This window comes from Aptenodytes forsteri, unplaced genomic scaffold (assembly GCF_000699145.1).
Source record: "Aptenodytes forsteri isolate BGI_AS27 unplaced genomic scaffold, ASM69914v1 Scaffold11, whole genome shotgun sequence".
Taxonomy (NCBI): Eukaryota; Metazoa; Chordata; class Aves; order Sphenisciformes; family Spheniscidae; genus Aptenodytes; species Aptenodytes forsteri.
The window spans coordinates 1,892,714-1,911,321 of NW_008794155.1; the positions used below are offsets into that span (position 1 = coordinate 1,892,714).

Below are 18,608 nucleotides of genomic sequence, written 5' to 3' on the forward strand. Positions count from 1 at the left end.
CCCCCAAAAAAAAATTCTATTTTTAAAAAGTCATTTTAAAAATAGTCTCTTTTCAACTAAAGGAAAAGGTTGTTTATTAAGTGGAAGAAAAAATAGTGTCTGACTACGTATAATAATATATTATGAAAATTAAATAGCTAAGTAGTGTTTCTTTTTTCTGTGAAAGAGCAAAGAGCCAATACTAATTAAATCTTTGAAAATAAGTCTTTGAATGTGTGTATTCTGCTGTGTACTTGGGTTCATGTAAGTAGTAGAAAAGATCAAGTGGCACCATTTTGTTGCTCCAGAAATCATTCAAAGGAGAATAATAAAAAATATTACATCAAAAATACATATCTCTAGTTGAGTTTGAATGATAGCATATATGTGAGATCCTGAGTTTCCAATGAAGAAACAGAATTTCAATTTTCTGTGGCAAAATTATTTCACTGCATCTTGTGTATCTGATAAAACATACAGCAGTTGAAATTAACCATCTAATCCTCAGAAATAATTACTCAGGATAATGCAAGAACTATATTCATCATCATGTTCTCTCCAGGCTCAGACTTACAGATTGAAGGATATCTAACAGCAGCATGTGCGTGACTTGGATGTAAACACACGTTTTATAAATACATAAAAATCTGTGAAATAGTTTTGGTTTTATATAGACTATTTTTAAAATATTATAAAGACTTCTTGGTACTCTTTGGCTGTCACGTTAAAAGTCTACTTAAGTGGTGATACAAAACCATGTTACATGACAGTTTGAGTGTCTTTAAAAAATGAATTTTCTCAGTGGATCAACACAGCAATTTGGCACAGCTGGTTTGTGATAAACTGGGAAGAATCAGTGTTTCTTTATTCTTATTCTGATGAGCTTGCAGTAACACATGGGCAGATACACGTACAGTCTGAAAGGACTCTACTTCTAGATTTCTGCATCCAATTTAAATCGGAATCCATACATTTTCAGATGAATGGCAATAACTGGACAAATTAAATACTAATGTTCAGGGCCCTTTGAATCCATGAATACATCTGCAGTGTGTCTTTCAATTAAAAATAAGTCATTAAAACGTTGCATATATTCATGAAAAAAGTGACATAAAAGGTAAAATTGGATTGCCTTCCTATAATTTTATATTGGGAATAAATTTTCAAAATTCAAACAACGTCCTTTTGTTCGGAAGAAAGAGAAATACAATGAAAATGCACCATTGCTGCACAAAATTACTCAAGGTAATTACATGGCTTTAATGAAAGGATATTGAATTGTATTTAGACAGAAAGCAGATTAAGCAAGTATAAATTTGATATATGCTAAGGGATGCAGGTTTTCAAGAGTACGTCTCAAAGCTTTAATCTTGTCGATGGGGGGAAAAAACCCAGACTTCACTATTATGACAAGAATAAGTGTAAGACAAACTTTCTTTTCATTTTTATCCTCTAGCAAAACCTATGAATTGAATATTCATTTCTGTGGGTGTTTGTCTTTGATTTATTGGTGTTATATTCCAGGCGTGCATTTTTTTAGCATGTACAGAAACTCACACCTATTCATAAGTGGAGCAAGAAAGACAATATGGTACGGTTGATATGGGTTTGCTACGTATTTACTCTGAGTGTGAAGAAGTATAACTTGTGAGAGAAAATTGAAACCGTGGAAAGATATCATAAGATAGAAAGTTAGCTGTACATCTTACTATCATATACTATTCCTGCTGCACCCAGAGGTGGTAGGTAGGTGCACTGGAGTGCCTTTTGCAGTTACCTCCCTGCAGAGAAAGCATATTTGGGTGGAAAAGGGAGGGGACAAAACTCTTTAAGGGTCATTATGACCTTTAAAAAAACTTTATTTTATGCATGTTTGGTTGCCATCCCTAAGACCAAAGAAAGCGAAGGCTTTTATCCCCTCAAAAGTGAAAAGGATCAAACTCAAAATTCTACACTGGATTTTGTTTTGGTAAGATAAAACAATAGTAGAACACAGTCACAGCAATGTAACAAATCACAGTCCTGAATTATCATGTTACATTCCCTTTATAACATCTCTGAAAATGCATATTTTTATATGTCAAAGGAAATTATATTGGGGGGGGAGTCCTGTTGATGGCAAGCCAATTTGGCTTTATACTAGGCGTATTTCTACAGATGGACAGTTTTAGTAGGAAAAAAAAGGAAAAAATACAATTGAAACAGTTTCAGGATTTTTCTCCTTTCCCCCATGTTGTGCTGCTCTGTTCAATAAGAACTCCACAGATTATGACAATTTGTAGCTACTTTAGCAGTGAACCGGATTTGCTCTTTATTTAATCCGTCCCCAAATTCACGGCTATTTTACCCTGTTTGCTGCTCAGATTGCCATCCCTGTTACTGCAAATAAGAAAACCTTTGTTTGAACTGGTGCTTTCCATGTAAAGAGAAAGGTACTTTATTACAAATGTCCCCCCTAAGGCACTTGGGTTGAGCTTTTGCTGATTTTGCCCATGTTCTGTTGTGCAACAAGCAGTGATTTGAGCTTGGCTCTGTGGTGAGAATGAGTTGTCTAACTGTTTGTTTGTTTGTTTGTTTTACTTTTCCTTCATGGCACTAATCTTCAGCTCTCTAATGAGAAGAAACCACTATTATTTTACTCTTATGCACTCATTGCCAGGATTCCAAAATATTAGGAACATTTGGAACAAATGTCCTCCTTCACATTGCAGAAATCACAGAGGAGCTTTAATAGAATTTCACTCCTATGTAGCCCAAAAAACATCGATCCAATATTTCCTTCCAAAACCAGTTACAAAAATTAAGGCACACTGCTGGAGAGCCTGCTGGTTTCTAACCCCCCTAAAATAGCATGGATTTGCAAGGAGAAATTATGCTCAAGGTGATGGGTGCTGCATTGCGCTAGAAAGAAGCAGGGGGGGAGGAGGAACCTACATGCCCAAATCCAATGGGTTTTACGTTCCTGCCCTGGGGAAAAATTTGCCTTTCCCCAAACCTGGCAATTGTTTTAAATGTGGGTGTGTTAGTAAGTAGTACTCTTCAAGTACCTAAGATTTGTCTGGTACGCTAAGGGTCATGGCTTCTTTACTACCAAAAATGGGCTAAATCTGAGTGTGGCTGATTTCTTTTGCTTTAGATGCAGATGAAAAAGAATACTGAACAGAGTATTAAACATCAACAGAGGGGAAAATATTCCTGGACCATGCTGTAAAGCATTCTAGTAATCAAATGCAATGTAAATTAAATCAAATCACATTTGTTTTGATTAAATTCAGTAGAAATCAGATACAGGACTGCATGGCAGTCCCCTTCTGAGACTCCAGTAAGTAGATCCGTAAGTAGTAAGTTGATCCTGATACCATAAGCTTTAATTTACAAGCAGAAATTTACAAGTTTACAAACATCCCACGGATGTTTTCACACAGTCTTTTTAATTAGGTGTTTTGATCACCTTCTCTGAAGAAGGTTCCCTGTTCACCACAGTCCTCATAATTTTAGTTATCCTACAGTGTATCTTTCTGTGTTTACAATTTGTCCTACAATGTATCTGGCTGGTGCCGCTCAATGCCAACCGTCTTCTCATTAGGTTCTAAACAGATTAAATTGCACCCCATTTCTGTTACTCCAATTCAGAGTTTTTTCCCCCACTGTAATCCCTTTTCTAAATTAGAAAAAAGCCTCCAACTTCTTGTCGCTCATTCACTTTCCCAAGACTAACGGAGTATCTTTAGTAGCTTTCTGTCTTGAGAACGATCCTTTCAGTGTAATTTCTGGAAATTAAATACTGCTCTTTCTACTCTTAGCTCCTGTTGAGGTATGCTATTGACTATTTTACTATAATCTAGATAGGTCTGGTCCAGGGCAGTAACTTTGTCTAAGAAAGCAGCCTTCTTTCTATATATACTATATTAGTTTACCTCTGATAGATTTGCATTGCAGTTGACTCTTCCCCGTGAACTACCAAGCTCTCTGTCATTCTTCCCTTCAAAATCTGCCCCAGCAATTCCCACCTTCTTGAGATTAAGCTAGTGGGCCTGTAATTACTTCAGAAGAACATCCTTACTGGTTCTTCAGCTTAAGTAGAAGGTGCTGTCCTTTAAATGCGTGTGTATTTGTAATCTTTATACTTCTCCTACCAAGTAGTGCTTATGCTAACACATCTTTATCTCTGATAAGAGAAGACCAGGGGAAGAGAGAAACAGATGGGGAGGGAAAAGATGGTATTTTCCCTGGCATTGCCATTTGACTGCTATGTGGCAGCTGGGATGGTTTGGGTTGGCAGTAGTCTTAAAAATAGTAGTAGTAGTAGTCTTAAAATATGAGCTTTAGGTAACTCTATAGGATACCATGTCTTCCCTCCTGCAGAGCAAGGAAGGTGTGTAATTTGGATGCACGTGTGATTAAAGTGTTTTGGTACCTGAGTCCATTTAGCCTCCACTCTTGCATTTGGTCTTAAACCATGCCATACTATCAGATGTGTGATGGTGTATCTTCTGCACCTCTGTCCTGTTTGGGCATGCCTGAAACTGTTTTGCTTCTTCTCATAAGGGATTGAGGTTACTGTACAATAACACATTCCTCTTCTGTAGGTCCACTGAAGGAGCACTTGAGGTTTAAAAGATAACCTGGGAATTAAAGGAGCAATAAGAGGTGGGAATAGGCTGGCTTGTGAGTTATACAGGTAACAGTTTGGAGTCTGAGGCCTGGAGGCTGAATAGATGAGCTTCTGGAGATGGTGACAAATGCACCTCTTCCCTATTACAAAGAGTAATGAGAGAATGAGGAGGGATATAAAGAATAAAAAACAATAATAGTGGCACATGAACACACATAACTGTGAAGCACAGTTGTATGTGTCAGGAAAAAATTGAAAACTACTTCATCATACCTTATATTATTGTTCCATACATGGGTGGTGGGGTTTTTGCCAAGGAGTTGCAGAATTGTGAAATTTTGCCCCCCAAACATCTGATTGTGCTACACAGTATTTGGCTTCTTAGGTGCATCAGAAATTAAGAGTTTTCAGTCATCCAAATGCCCAAATGTAGCTTTACAAGGAAACATATTTCTTTCTTGGCTAATTAAATAGGTGGATTATGAATGCGGTGACTGGAAGCTTGGAAAACAAAAGGAAGTGGCAAGAGAGAAGCTGCTGGACAAAACCAATGGTGATAAGGGGGGCATATAAAGTTGGCAGCTGAACTAAGATAGCAATTATCTGGGTCTGAAAGGAAGTTTCTATCGAGGACAGATGTCTTCTGTCAGGAAAGAACAGCAGGCCTTTTGAGGGCCTCCTTATGTGTTTTCGGGGCCTGATAATGAAGGAAAGATGAATCTGTGACCACTGGTATGAGAACAGGGACTGGGAAGTTCACTTTTATCTCATGATGGCATTCTTCTCCTCTGGAATTAGTTTTATTTAGTAACATGACTTTATTGCTATTTGTAGTCGGTGGGTTTGTCAGTTGAGGATATTTTAAAATGTTATAGAGATTCCGTTGCTCAGATGTGGAGGGAATATTCCCTGTGTTTTCCTAGTTGAAACCAAACTCTTGTTGGAAAAACTCCAACCGTAACTTTTTAAGACTAAGTTGTTGAGTTGTGAAATGGGTTGTATTTCACAGACTGGAGAAAGTCAGCTAAACCCTGGGAAATCAGCGGAGGGAGGAGGATGTATGTAATAGCTGGTGAGAGGATGACTGTAAATCAGCAGTGTAATAGAGCTGTGAAAATAGGAAATGTCACCCAGTGATGGCTGAATCTCCAGCTGTTGCAGGGAAGTTACAGTGCCATTGTACAGACACCAGTGAACTCCTCTCTGGAGCAGCGAGCGCATCCAGTGCTGACCATGCTTGTTCAATAACGTGAGCTAAAATTAGAATAACTGCACAGAAGGGCAATATAAAGAGCCTGTTTTATGAGATGAGAAAGATTGACTTCCTTTACCTAGCAGCTCAAGATAAGCAGAGAGCGAAAGAATTTGATTGCCATCTAGAAATACCTTTGGAGGGGAAGACAGGTGAAAAAAAGAGTTTAAGCCAAATAAGTGTGCTGCAGAAATCAGTAGGTATAATTTAGCCTTGAAGATGCCATCATTAGTTATTAGATGTAGATTCCTAACTGTTGGAACAACAATGAAACCATTCTGGAAGAACTTCTGGATGGAACGTTGGGTCAAAACAACTAAGTACTTTTATGAGTTTAAGAAGTTTGAAAAAAGAGTAGTACAGGATGCCTGCAAAGCACCTGGACTTGATGAAGAAGATGGCCCTTTTTGTTCTTGATTAACAATGGGCAGAACATGGGGTTTGTACAGTTTCAAAGAGCTAGGAGAATATTCAGAATTTCTATGCATGAAGAAGTCTGTAGCTTTCAAAAGATAACGTGCCTTAATAAAATTCAATTTAGTGCCAAAATTTTTACTGTTTTACAGCAGCCTCAATTAGCATCACTGGTAGTCTCAGGAAATAAAGGCTGTAATGCACATAGCTCGCCCTGTCCCTGTTAGAGGTGGTCCCTTAAGGTCAGTACTAATCCATAGTGCTTGGGCTGTACAGGGAAATGCACGTGGTCAGTATTCCTGCTGCAGTTGCTCTGTGAATCGGTAAAAGATTTCACCACCCCCTGCTGAAAATGGATAAGCAAATCCAGCACCATTTGTCAGCAGGAAAATTAGTCTTGAGCTGAAATAAATACTACTACAGTGCATCCTTGAGAACTCCCAAGGCAAAGGAAATACAGTGTAATTGTGGGTCAGCTTCGTGTGTTATAAATGCAATTCCGATTTAAACCTCATTCTAAAAATCTGCATTAGTCTTTAAATACAGAATTGCATTTCAAGATTACATGGTAAAGCATTTAATTTTCTTAATTTAATTTTCTGTACACTTTGATCATACGGCAGCAGTTAGGCAACTACTTTCGCGCTCTGTCTTTTGCCTCTACATTAAAAGATAAAGTTTTATTATCGTCAGTCTCCAGGAGAAGAGTAATTATTTTTAAAATGAAAAGTATGTCATTTACACATGAAGTCATGCTAGCTTCCTTAGCACAGATGATGTTAATATAAAACAGATATTTAGAAAACAAAGAAATGACCTCCCATGCCTGAAAGCTGGAGAAGCATCTTAAATGAGATGCTCTTTACTGGTTCCATTTGATGTACAAACGTTTTATTTCTTGTCTGATCTGAAGAGAGAATATAATTGTAAAAGGCAAATAATTATTAGTTCTGACTTGTGTATTACTCTGTGATATCGCGTAGAAATGTTGAGTCTTGTATAAGAATACTGTGCACTAAGCAATCGAGTAAAGAGTCAGTCTGAAGTCAAGCTCCAGGTCTCTGTAGTTGCTGCGTGTATGTATGCGTTTATATGTACACACGGGGGGGTGCCTGATCACAGCACAACCCATTTGGTTCTATGATTGCAAAATGAGCTTGTGTTTGACTTTTTGAATCCTGAGATACAAAGTTCCATTAAATAACCTAAATCAAATCCTCAGAAGTACAGATCATAGACTAGAGTACATGTAACATATTTTCAACTTACTTTAAATGTAATAGGTGTTGGCCTTGTTATTGCTGATGAAATACATATATGCACATATATATATATAAAAAAGTGTATACGCATATATACACACACAATTCTTTGGCTGTTTTCCTTCCAAATTAAATATTTGCTTTGCAGACATAATTTTTACTTTGCACATCATCTGTAATATGCACATTTTGATTTATATGGGCCTGAATGTTAAGTATGTGTGTTTTAAAATGTTCTTAAAGTACAGCTGGGATACAGAATTACAATGAAGGACAAGACAGGAATTCAAAGTGATTTTGATAAATAGAAATTTCTGTCAGGAATGAAGTTATCCCTCAGGAATGTTATAGGTAAACTTTATTCTGCCATATGGCCTGGTGATGGACTACATGACCTTTCAAATTCTCCTCAAGCCCCATTTTACGATTCGGTGATGAATTCATTTTGTCATTTGGCAACTGCTGTACGTATACTATAGATAATTCTACTGCCTTCAATACTTTTAATAATTTTTTAGTTTACACATTTTGCACATGAAACACTTCAACTACATTTAAAATGTATTCTTATTTATTTGAAGTTGGTAATAATAAAGGATATGGGTCTCATTTGGCTATTTAGCAAACATGTATTCTTTCCAGCCTAAAGCATACTACAATGCTGAATTTCTATGAGAGGTTACAAGGCTATAAATTACTACGCTTTAACATAAAGATATCTCAAGGTTTATATGCTGTTGATCCAATGTTATTCTCATTAGTGGCAATAACTAGGAGATAATTCACTTCATTTGGAAAATGAAATCCTGATTCTCAAAGTAGTTTTAGTAACGTTCAGTCTGGAATCAGATTATTCTTTATAGCATGTTAAAGTCATGGCAAGGTGGTCTTCAGATTGCAAGTGTAATTTAGTCTAACAAATAGGTAATCTTGTTAAAATATTGTCAGGTTAATCAGAATTGATTTGTCTGTACTAAACCCAGTGCATGCTAATCAAGTATCGGGTTAGGAAGCTTTAGTAGCAATTTTAAGTCTTTGGTAGTTTCCCTTTATTCTTGGATGGAATGACTCGTTGGACTTGTGGAAACATTTTAAAGCCTGAACATCCTTCCAAGGCTGGATACAAATGCACTACAGACTAAAGCATCTTCTTTAGAAATGTATTTTCAAAACCTGACAGTGTGGATCGCTCTATTTGTTATACCTTATATGCAATGAATTGTTCTCCAAACCATGTAAGTGCTTTGTGGTTTTTCCACTCTTTGTTATTTGTAACTATCTTGCCATTTTTTATAAATAATGGTTAAAGAGATATTTAAGATTGTAATGTAGTCTCTGTACATATGAGTACCATCCATTTAAATGACAAGTATTACATAGTGCATCTGTGGTGTAAGGAAATGCGTTTGGAACCTCTGTACGTTCCGTTTGAAAGAAAATTCTGGGTAATTGTGAATTTGTTAGAAGATACGGTGAATTTTTTTGGTAATTATATGATTATCATTATGGGTTATATGGGTTATTGATAGATGAACCCCCTGAAACGATGAAGAACAAAAACTTGCTTTGCACAGAGCCACCAGGAGCTTTGTACTCTGCTCACACCCTTTGAAACTTAAAACATCTTATTTTCTTTCAACAGAAAGCTTTTCTTTACAGACTACGGGAATGCTGCCAAAGTTGAGAGATGTGACATGGATGGAATGAACAGGACATGGATTGTAGACTCTAAAATTGAACAGCCAACTGCTCTTGCACTAGACCTCGTTAATAAATATGTGTACTGGGTTGACATATACCTGGACAGTGTGGAAGTTGTTGACTATCAAGGAGGAAAGAGGCATACAATAATTAAAGGCAGACAAGTAGGTATTTATTTGCAAATTAGTAAAAAGTAACGATATCAATAAAATAAATGTACATAATGCTAACAGTTACAGTAATTTCAGATTTTTTTTTCTCTTTTTACTTCAAATGCGTTAGACAGTAAAAGATCTATCTGCATGTTTTGTTTTATTTGCAATTTAGCCTGTTTTGCAACCTATGGACAAACTTCCATGCAGCGTCTCATTAACAATGCACCATCTAAGTCACACTCCCCGTTGTAAAAGACTTCAGCAGGGAAAATATGGGGCAATGGAAAGATACCAGGGGGTAAATTATTAATGCCAAGAAGATCTCCTTGGCAATTCAGGAAGGAGAGACTACAAGGCACAAGAATGTGAAAGAGAAGAACCGCAAAAGCTATTCACCTCTTCAGACCAATCTGGATGCCCTTAAATCATATTTTGTTCATGGCAATGATGCTTTTCCCAGTTGATCCAGATGTTCAGAGTCATAAATACAAATGCTGAGACTGTATGAGTCTTTGAGCAGGAGTATATCAGTCCGTAATTGTTGCTTCAGCTTGGAGAGCAGGGTAGTAGGTAGCAGGGAAAGGAACATAAGTTGTGAGGCTTATGTAAATCAAGGGAAAATTAGCAAAGACAAACTGTTCCTGGTTGCTACCTGGGCTCCCAGAGCTGGTGTGGGTACCGTGACTACATCTGCTTCTGCCTGAGGTTAAACAGAGTGTGTAAAAATGTGCAGACAGAATAAACATTTTACCTGTTCTGCTGTCATTCTTTGCTTGCTTCCAAGTAATCACTGTTTACCAAGAGACAACTGGTTAGTGTAACTACCATTTAAAAATAGGCAGAAAATGTGACAAAAAACAGTCTAGGTCACCTGGCTAAATAGCAAACACCTTCCTATTTTCTACCAAATTACTCCCAGTCTTTAGCCAGTTGTTCTAGAATAAAAGATCTTGAAAATTTTTTTTTTTTTTTTCCAGGTAACATTTTGGAATAGGGCCTTAAAAAAAGCAAGCCATTTTCAGAAGCAACTAACATACTTTTACAGGCTTGTAACTGAGTTGTACTGGTGTCATAGGAGAGATGCTTGTTCTTTCTCTTCTTTCTGCAATTTAGATGCAAAAGAGGATTCTTTATCAAGTTCAGAGGGTTTCTTTCTTCTCTAAACTAGCTAAGAAAGGAGAAGGATGTCTGTTTCTTTCAATATGGGTGAAGGGTATTAAAAAGTTTGGCCTTTCGGTTGGTCACTGCTATCACAAAAGGAGAAGCATATTGGTTGTCTCTCCACTCAAATGAAAAATTGGTGATGTCACTACGTCTTGTGCTTGCATTTGCCAGGATTTAGAATGGCGGTTACTCCAAGTTACTCCTCATTAGTCCAAGGAAAGAGCAGACCAGAAAACTATTCTCAAGTAATTTTAGGGATTAAAGTCTATTTCATGAGTACAAGCATATCAAAAGACATGCTTTCCAAATGGTACGGGCTTTTATGATTGATGGTCTGCGTGGCTTTCAAAGGACTATTCTTTGTAGCAAGCAACATTTCCATTCACGCATAAGATAGCTGGAAAGCTTCAGGAGAAGTAAAAACCAACAAATGCATAAATTAAATACAAATAATTAAGTCATAATACATAAAATGTATTGTAAAAAGAATCACATAGTTTTAATAGTGTAAATATAGAAAAGCTCTCATGGGAGTTAAATAATAAAGCTTTAAGCTGAGAGCAAATGGAAATAGGGAAGAAAGGATGATAATGCAGAGGAGAAGCCAACAATTTGGTACAGATACATCATTATTTTCAAGGCTGTTTTCTTTTCCATCTTACTATAATTGGATTGAATTTCTATTGGGTCTTAATTAAACACTTCCATTGATCTCAATTTTTTTTTTTTTTTTCTGGGTAAGGTCAGAATACAATAGCAAGACTTGGCCAACTCGGGGGTAATTTACAGAAAGGACTGAAATATTTGATGCGCAACAGGGGTATTTCATTTGTTTCGGGTTTTTTGTGATGTGTGTCTGAATTTGTGAGTAAATGAGCTAAGTAAATACTTTGTGTTGAACAATTTATTGATGAAACTAATAAGATATTCAGCCTAACAATATCTGAATGTCTGCCAACAAGTTCTCTTTAATTTGCTCAGCTTTCAAAATTGTCCATGAAATATTTTACATTTTTTTAAATCTATAAATCAAGCACAACCACTAGATTATTGAACACTTCATGTTCGACTTGTGATTGGCTAACTAGCATTAGGTAATCTTTAATCAATGTATCACAAACACATCACAGATTAATACAATTTTAGAATTCAGTTATTGAGAAACAAGCAGTACTGTGTGACCACAACCATATTCAAAGACACCAACACAAAAGGAACACAAGCATAGCTGAGGGAATTTGTTTATTTATTCATTTATTTACTTAAGAAAATATTCAGTGGGTATATCTTGCACTACTTGCCTTGCTTTGATGATAACATAATAAAAAAATACATCAATTCAACCTATAAACTGTTTTAAATATCTATATTTGCTATATATATTAATGTTAGTTAATATTAGTTAATTTATCGTAGTTATTATTAATTAATACTAGTTAATACTAAAATAAGCTGTTGCACTTAAAGTATGTAGGAGCTTTTAATTTAAAACACAAACTGGGAAATTCAGAGGATAAATGAATTTGGATTGCTAAATATTTTTAATTTTCTGCCTTTCTTGTACAAAACTTTTCAAATTGTAAACTTCGGACTGCAAGAATGTGAACTATACTTGTAGTGTAGTTTGTGTTTATTACTTACAAATATTTGTCGACGTATTCAGAAATCCTTTTGTACAGTTTAGCACGTACAATTCACAGTAATGTTTGATGTTTACAAAACCTAGATGTACCTAAAATATTCAGCTAAAATAATGATTTTTTTTTTTTTTTTTTTTTTTTTTTTTTTTTTTTTTTTTCCAGATTAGGCATCTTTGTGGTTTGGCAGTATTTGAAAGCTATTTATATACAGTCAATTCAGATAACCTCAACATTTTACGAGTAAACAGGTATAATGGCACTGATGTTCAGTCTCTTGCTAGACTTGACAATGCTAAAGAGATCCATGTATACCAGAAAAGAACTCAAACAGCAGGTAAGATCAAAATTCCTCTTTCTAGGAAACGTAAAACCAGATATTAGGTGGATGTGTGGTTAAAAAGGTTCTTCCAGAAAAATATATCAGAAGATTCAGTGAAAGTTTATCACTGCAGCAAAACTCTCCGTTGCTTCTTCATCTGCCCAGTTTTCCTGCGTCTCTAAGCTCCTAACACAACTGCTTCCTGAGCGTTCAGCTCGGACAGCTGCCAAAGGCCACTGGTCTGCAAGTTTTCTGGCTCCACACGCTTAACGCTTTCAGAATTTAACACCTTCCTAGTTGTTAGATGTCCAATACCGTCCACACATGGCTCTCGGACCTCAGAGATTCCTGGTTTCTCTGGGCCTGCTTTTCAGACAGACTACGAACCTCAAGAGAGCCCCCATCTTCAGGGTGGCCAGAAAAGCATGGAGATGTGGGCAGCTAGCCTGCCTAACTGCCAGCACAGCAACTGGTGAGATAGGAAATTGCTGTTAAGTTTTCCTTGGTTTGTATAAATATCATCTTTGCCTTTTGTGAAAGAAATCTTCATTTTTGTCTAGAATGAAAAACTCTTTATAATCTCAGAATTTTTGGTAAAATAGCAATTTCTGAGGTCCATAGTCCTGTATGACTCTAATCATGGCTCGGATCGCATACTTTCTGCATTCTGAGCAGCAGTGCGATTTGTGGGAGCTTTGTGCAAAGATAGCAAGATCCAAAATGTTTACAGTGATACTTCACGAGAATTTTTTGATATGACTGATAGCAATAAATCCTTGCCATGCTTGCTTGGACAGAAAAGCAAACGCATCAATTCTGGTGATCAATGTCAATGTTATTAAACAGACTGACTGCTTTTAGAGAAGTCTCTGAAGTGGTAACAAACTCTAAATTGATGTAGACTGGGTGAGCTAATTTTCACCCTATAGCTGAGGGCGTTGATTTGCAGATGTCGGTGGCCGAAGGAGGTTGCAAAGACTCTCTCCTTGCTATAGGCCCTCCTCTTGTACCCCTGAGGGAGTCAGAGAGGTTGGGTAGAGGAGAGACGTGAGCACAGTGTAATCTTTTATTGCATCCTGTGATTACTCTGGTCCTCTTGCCCTTTGCTCACTCTGCTACTTCTTTTGTTTTGAATAGACGTGTTTGTTGCTTGTCAAGATTCGCTGTAAAGGCTGTCTCAGCTTGGTAGAGTTTCTGTATGCCTTTAACAATATCGACCTTAAACCACTTGATTACTTTTTTTAAAAACAACTCAAAAGCTTGAGGGAAAGGAGAGAGACGAGAAAAACATTTTTTGAGCTAAAATACTGTTGTACTGGCCTGTTGTAAGCCAGCTTAGTAAATGTAGGATAGCAAGATAGATTTTGTTTTCTCATTGGATTTACCTTAAAGAGTTTAAAAAAATTTATTTGATATATTAGTCTGCTAATTTAGAACCGTGCATTTGAAAATATGGAGTCAAGGGAAAGGAATTCTTTGGCTTCTTCAGCTGGATTTATGTCCCAACTGTACAAATATGGAAAAATGCTACAAGGCTCGTTCTGTTCTTTAGTTTCTGCACAGGCATCTGCCTCAGAAAGGTGCTGTCTAATGGAGTTGAATGAATAGCAAACTGCGTTGGCGTTGGGTTCACTCTGTTCTCAAAAAGCCAACCAACGAACCAAATGAACCAAAGCACCAAATAAAAATGGGGAAGGGTGTCAGCCACCCCAGGGGAGTGCTGCCTGGCAAACGCTGTGCAGAAGCTTATTCAAAAAGGGGTGATGGCATACAACACTGTAGGGTATGGCTTAATAGCCACAAGATGGCCCTTGGGATTACTTGTCTGCTTTGGGTATCACCTTAAAAAAAACACTTCTTTTGTAGTTATATTCTGGGGACAAATTTACTGTGACACAAATTCCCTTTTTTTCCTGCCTAAACTTTCTACATGCTGGTGCATATAATTATCTTGCTTTAAATGGATTTCAATCGTGCTGTTTTTCACTCGCCATAGTCCGAAGCCATGCATGTGAAGTGGACCCATATGGAATGCCGGGGGGATGTTCACACATCTGTCTGCTCAGCAGCAACTACAAAGCACGGACTTGTCGCTGCAGGACTGGCTTCATCTTGGGAAGTGATGGCAGGTCATGCAAAAGTACGTTATTTAAATCAAAGAGTCTGCCAGCTGCTAATATTTCAGGGTATAGTTCTGGGTGTTATTTAACGTGCTTATCAATAACAATAGAAATCACATGGGCTGTTTTTGGGTAAAATTTGTTTGCAACACATACCTGGCACTCTGTTCATATACTCCTTTCATTCCCTTAAAATGATGTGATTTGGCTTAGTTCATACAAGGGACAAATTAAACCTGGGACGCTGTTTAAAGAATTCTAAAAATTATCACGGGTTTTAAGTTAATCAGTCTTACAATTTCTTTATATACTATGCATTCTCACAGCACATAGGTACTGAAATGCTGCTAAATAGTTTGTCACACCTAATTTCTACCCATACAATCAACTTGTAACTCAGAAGCAGACCATTCGTGTGAATAAGTCAAGCAAGGTTTTTCTCATACTTTGTGAAAGCAAGTTTGATTTGTATAACTATGGTTATACCTAACATCAGGTATACACAATCTGTTAGTCACCTACAGCCAACAGGACAGTCCTGAAAATTTTGGGGAATACCTAATTTTGCCTGGTTTCTCAATCAAATGGCATTGATTTAGTTCAGATGAAAGGCATGCAATTAGATACTTCGATGGATGCTGGTAGATGGATATATTTGACCTCAGTCAAACCTCATATGGTTTTCACTAACAATTCCAACAGAAAACCCTGAGAGGCATTAGGAAAAGTATATATCTTTGAAAATTTTAAGAGGTATGTAGATAGTACTAAGGATCTAAGGATATCTATGAGTATCTTTAAGGAAAGAAAATCACCTTACTAAGCTTCAGTTATTTGCAATTAACCTACTTGATTAAATTGTAAAAATCTCCTCAGAAAGAGGAAATATTGGTGTCCATGTTTTGTATCTCGGTATGAAAGAACAGCGTGTGTTGATTTGTTGTATTCCTTCCCATTTGAAGGACATTCACTGTAATCTTTCGTCTTGTTTGTTTCTGAGAAACTACAGGTGAAAAAAATAGCGTCTTGTATTTGCTGGAGTTTATGGTCTTGTTAGATTTAATGATTACTTCAGTCGTGGTTTACGTTACCCTCATAGATCCTAATGAATTGTAAAATTAAATGCCTACAAAGCTATAGATGTCCATTTCACAGTAGATGCAAAGTTATTCTGTGATCTAGCATTGCTTTTCAGTGTGAACTTTTACAGAAAAAAATAATTAGATGTAAGCAGCTCACTGAAGTAATTTGTATTTTAATTAAGGTAATGTAATTAGCTAGATTTCTTGAGTTTAGATACCTTCAGAATATATGAAAGTTTAATTTTTGGTGTTGAATAACGCTCCTGCTCCCCCACTAATTGTGCCAGTTAATTAAACAGTGACATTATGCACTGTAAAGAAGATTAGGGAGCATCAGTTGTTTATGTTTGTAATCTTTCTTTTGCAGGACCAAAGAACGAATTGTTTCTTTTTTATGGGAAGGGACGCCCGGGAATAATACGGGGAATGGACCTGAATACCAAAGTGTCTGATGAATACATGATCCCTATAGAAAACCTGGTCAATCCTCGTGCTCTGGACTTCCATGCCGAAACCAATTACATTTACTTTGCTGATACTACCAGTTTCTTAATTGGACGACAGAAAATTGATGGCACAGAGCGAGAAACAATCCTCAAAGATGGTAGGCAATGCTAACTGATAGTGACATTCAGAGAATCTCACTAAGGAGAAGCTGAACTGACGTTTACAGATAATTTAAAGCTTTATTTAAGTCTCCCACGGAAAACTAGACCTTGAACAGAGTTGGAGATATTTCTTTTTTTACAACTCCCTGTTTATTTTTCTTGAATGCAGCAATTTAAAGGTTGGTTAAGTTGCTCTGCTGTGAATTCTTACTTTGTCCATTTAAGCTTATACCTGCCAGTGAGTAGCTCCTACATCTCCACTGTATTCTTTCAGAAGTTAGATACAATGGATCCATAATGTAGTTCTTCGTAATCATTCGCTGAGCCATCCCGTATCCTTGTGGACTTTATAAGATTTCTTCACTCCAACCTGTATCATAGTGTGGATTCTGGAGCTTATTCAAGTAGTTTGGCAGAGTGAGACTTCCTGTGGTGCTTGCAAACTCATTAGAAAAAAAAGTATTGTCTTTCCTGATGCGTTTTCCTTTGTATATGTGGAAGCAACAGGGAGACCTAAACATTTTTTTAGAACCTTAATTAAGATGTTTGTACCACTTATTATAGCAATGAGAAAATACCAGCAGTTCTCTAGTTTCCACCTATCCCACCACAGTTCACAGAATCTCCCTGGTCTAGAATCATATCTCGTCATACTGAATGCTGTTTCAGTGATAAAACCACCAGTTTGTCAACCCATATTTCTTTTTTTTTTATGGACCCCTTTTTAAGAAAGACTGCTTCAGCAGGAGGTAACAACTGCCTCGGTTGAAATCCATTCTACAGTAATTACTTTCTAGTACTCAAGAAAATGAGCAGTATGAATATTCATCTTGCCTTTCAGAGAGCTTAATATCTTTACTTGTAAATTGAAGGTCGAGACAGTGAAAGTAACTAAAATACCATTGTTTTAGCACAGGGATTTTAATTCCCTGTCATTCATCACCCATGTTTTAATGCACCCTTCTCAGAGAAGTTATCTCCAGTTTGCAGTGATATGGTACTGTTTTGGTATAAGGTCTCTCCACAGACCTCAGAGTCTGCACAAAGATCCCTTTAGCAGTAGTTGCAAGGAATAGATGGCTTTTTACACTATATTCGTGATTTCTTAATAAAAGGCAGCTGTCTGAGTAAATAATGAATACTCAGCTGTCAATCCGGTAATTCTTCATTTCACTGCGAATATGGAAATGGGTAATATACATCACAGAACTTCCATTGCTGACTTTCTTTTACTAAACACCACACGTTTCATTTTACAACAAAGTAATCCAAGTGTGGAGTAGAGGAAGGAGCGGACAGTATGTAGATTTAAATATGATAAGGCAGCACCAAGGAGCACCTTTGCTGAAAGGTGTCAAACAGGTTGAGGTTACTCTAATCAAACATGCAAACATGAATAAACTTTGTATACCAAACCAGCAAATTGAAGAGACTCTTTTAAATAATGTTTAACTGGAATTTCTACTCTTTATAAGTACAACATAGCAAAACCACCAATGCAATACCAAAAGAGTTATGGATTATCCAGTGATATATTATTAGTGGTCCTAATACTTAAAAAGACCAACAAAATGTCACTGTCATTCTCCTCTCACTCCTTCCCCAGGAGCTTACATTGTTAGTTAGAACTTGGTGTAGTTTCATAACTTTAAAATATGCTTAAAGAACACTTGTTAATGTATTTTTCATAATTCAAAACATTAATATGGCCTCCAGCCATACCACCTCAGCTTTTATTCTTGTCAGCTCTCAGGAACTCAGCAGGGACAGATTAAATCGTTCCATGGTGGAAGGCTGCTAGAGAAAATCAGGTGTGTCAGGAGGTGGTTTAATACTTGCTCTGAAGAGCATGCTGCTAAGGAACTCTATCTGTGGTAGGTGTCACTTCTGAGATTAGAAGTTGTCATTTTTTGTGACCATCAGGTTTTGCAAGAACAGATATGCTAGCTCAAACAACACTGAGACTCAAATAATTACAGTTTGCCTACATGAGAGCCTGATCCTACAAGCTGTTGACTGGGAATTGAGAATGCTGAGCACCTAACACTGCTGGAGTTTGATATAGTTTCAGCTGTGATTTCTTATTCTTCACTTTGGGAAACAAACTGCTGCGTAATATTGGTAACTATTTGACAGCCCACAGCACGGCCTACCCTAGAGTCGGCAGCACAACTGCAATAGTAGTGTGCTCTCACCAGCAACAGAAATTGCTATCATTAAGGTTTCAAACTTGCATCTGAAATTAGTTTTTTTAAATTAAAAAATGGAACAAACCAGACATTTTTAAAGGGACTTAA

The 18,608-nt window shown here is 36.9% G+C and overlaps 1 protein-coding gene across 1 annotated transcript in view; it reads left to right on the forward strand.

Annotated features, from left to right (window-relative positions):
* The window catches only part of LRP1B (LDL receptor related protein 1B), a 676,318-nt gene that overhangs the window by 345,446 nt on the left and 312,264 nt on the right, over positions 1-18,608 (forward strand). Inside the window, exons 10-13 of the mRNA XM_019472156.1 lie at positions 9,165-9,387; positions 12,345-12,516; positions 14,498-14,641; positions 16,071-16,307. Of these exons, the coding sequence (XP_019327701.1) occupies positions 9,165-9,387; positions 12,345-12,516; positions 14,498-14,641; positions 16,071-16,307 (776 nt within the window). The remainder of the gene's footprint in view (positions 1-9,164; positions 9,388-12,344; positions 12,517-14,497; positions 14,642-16,070; positions 16,308-18,608) is intronic.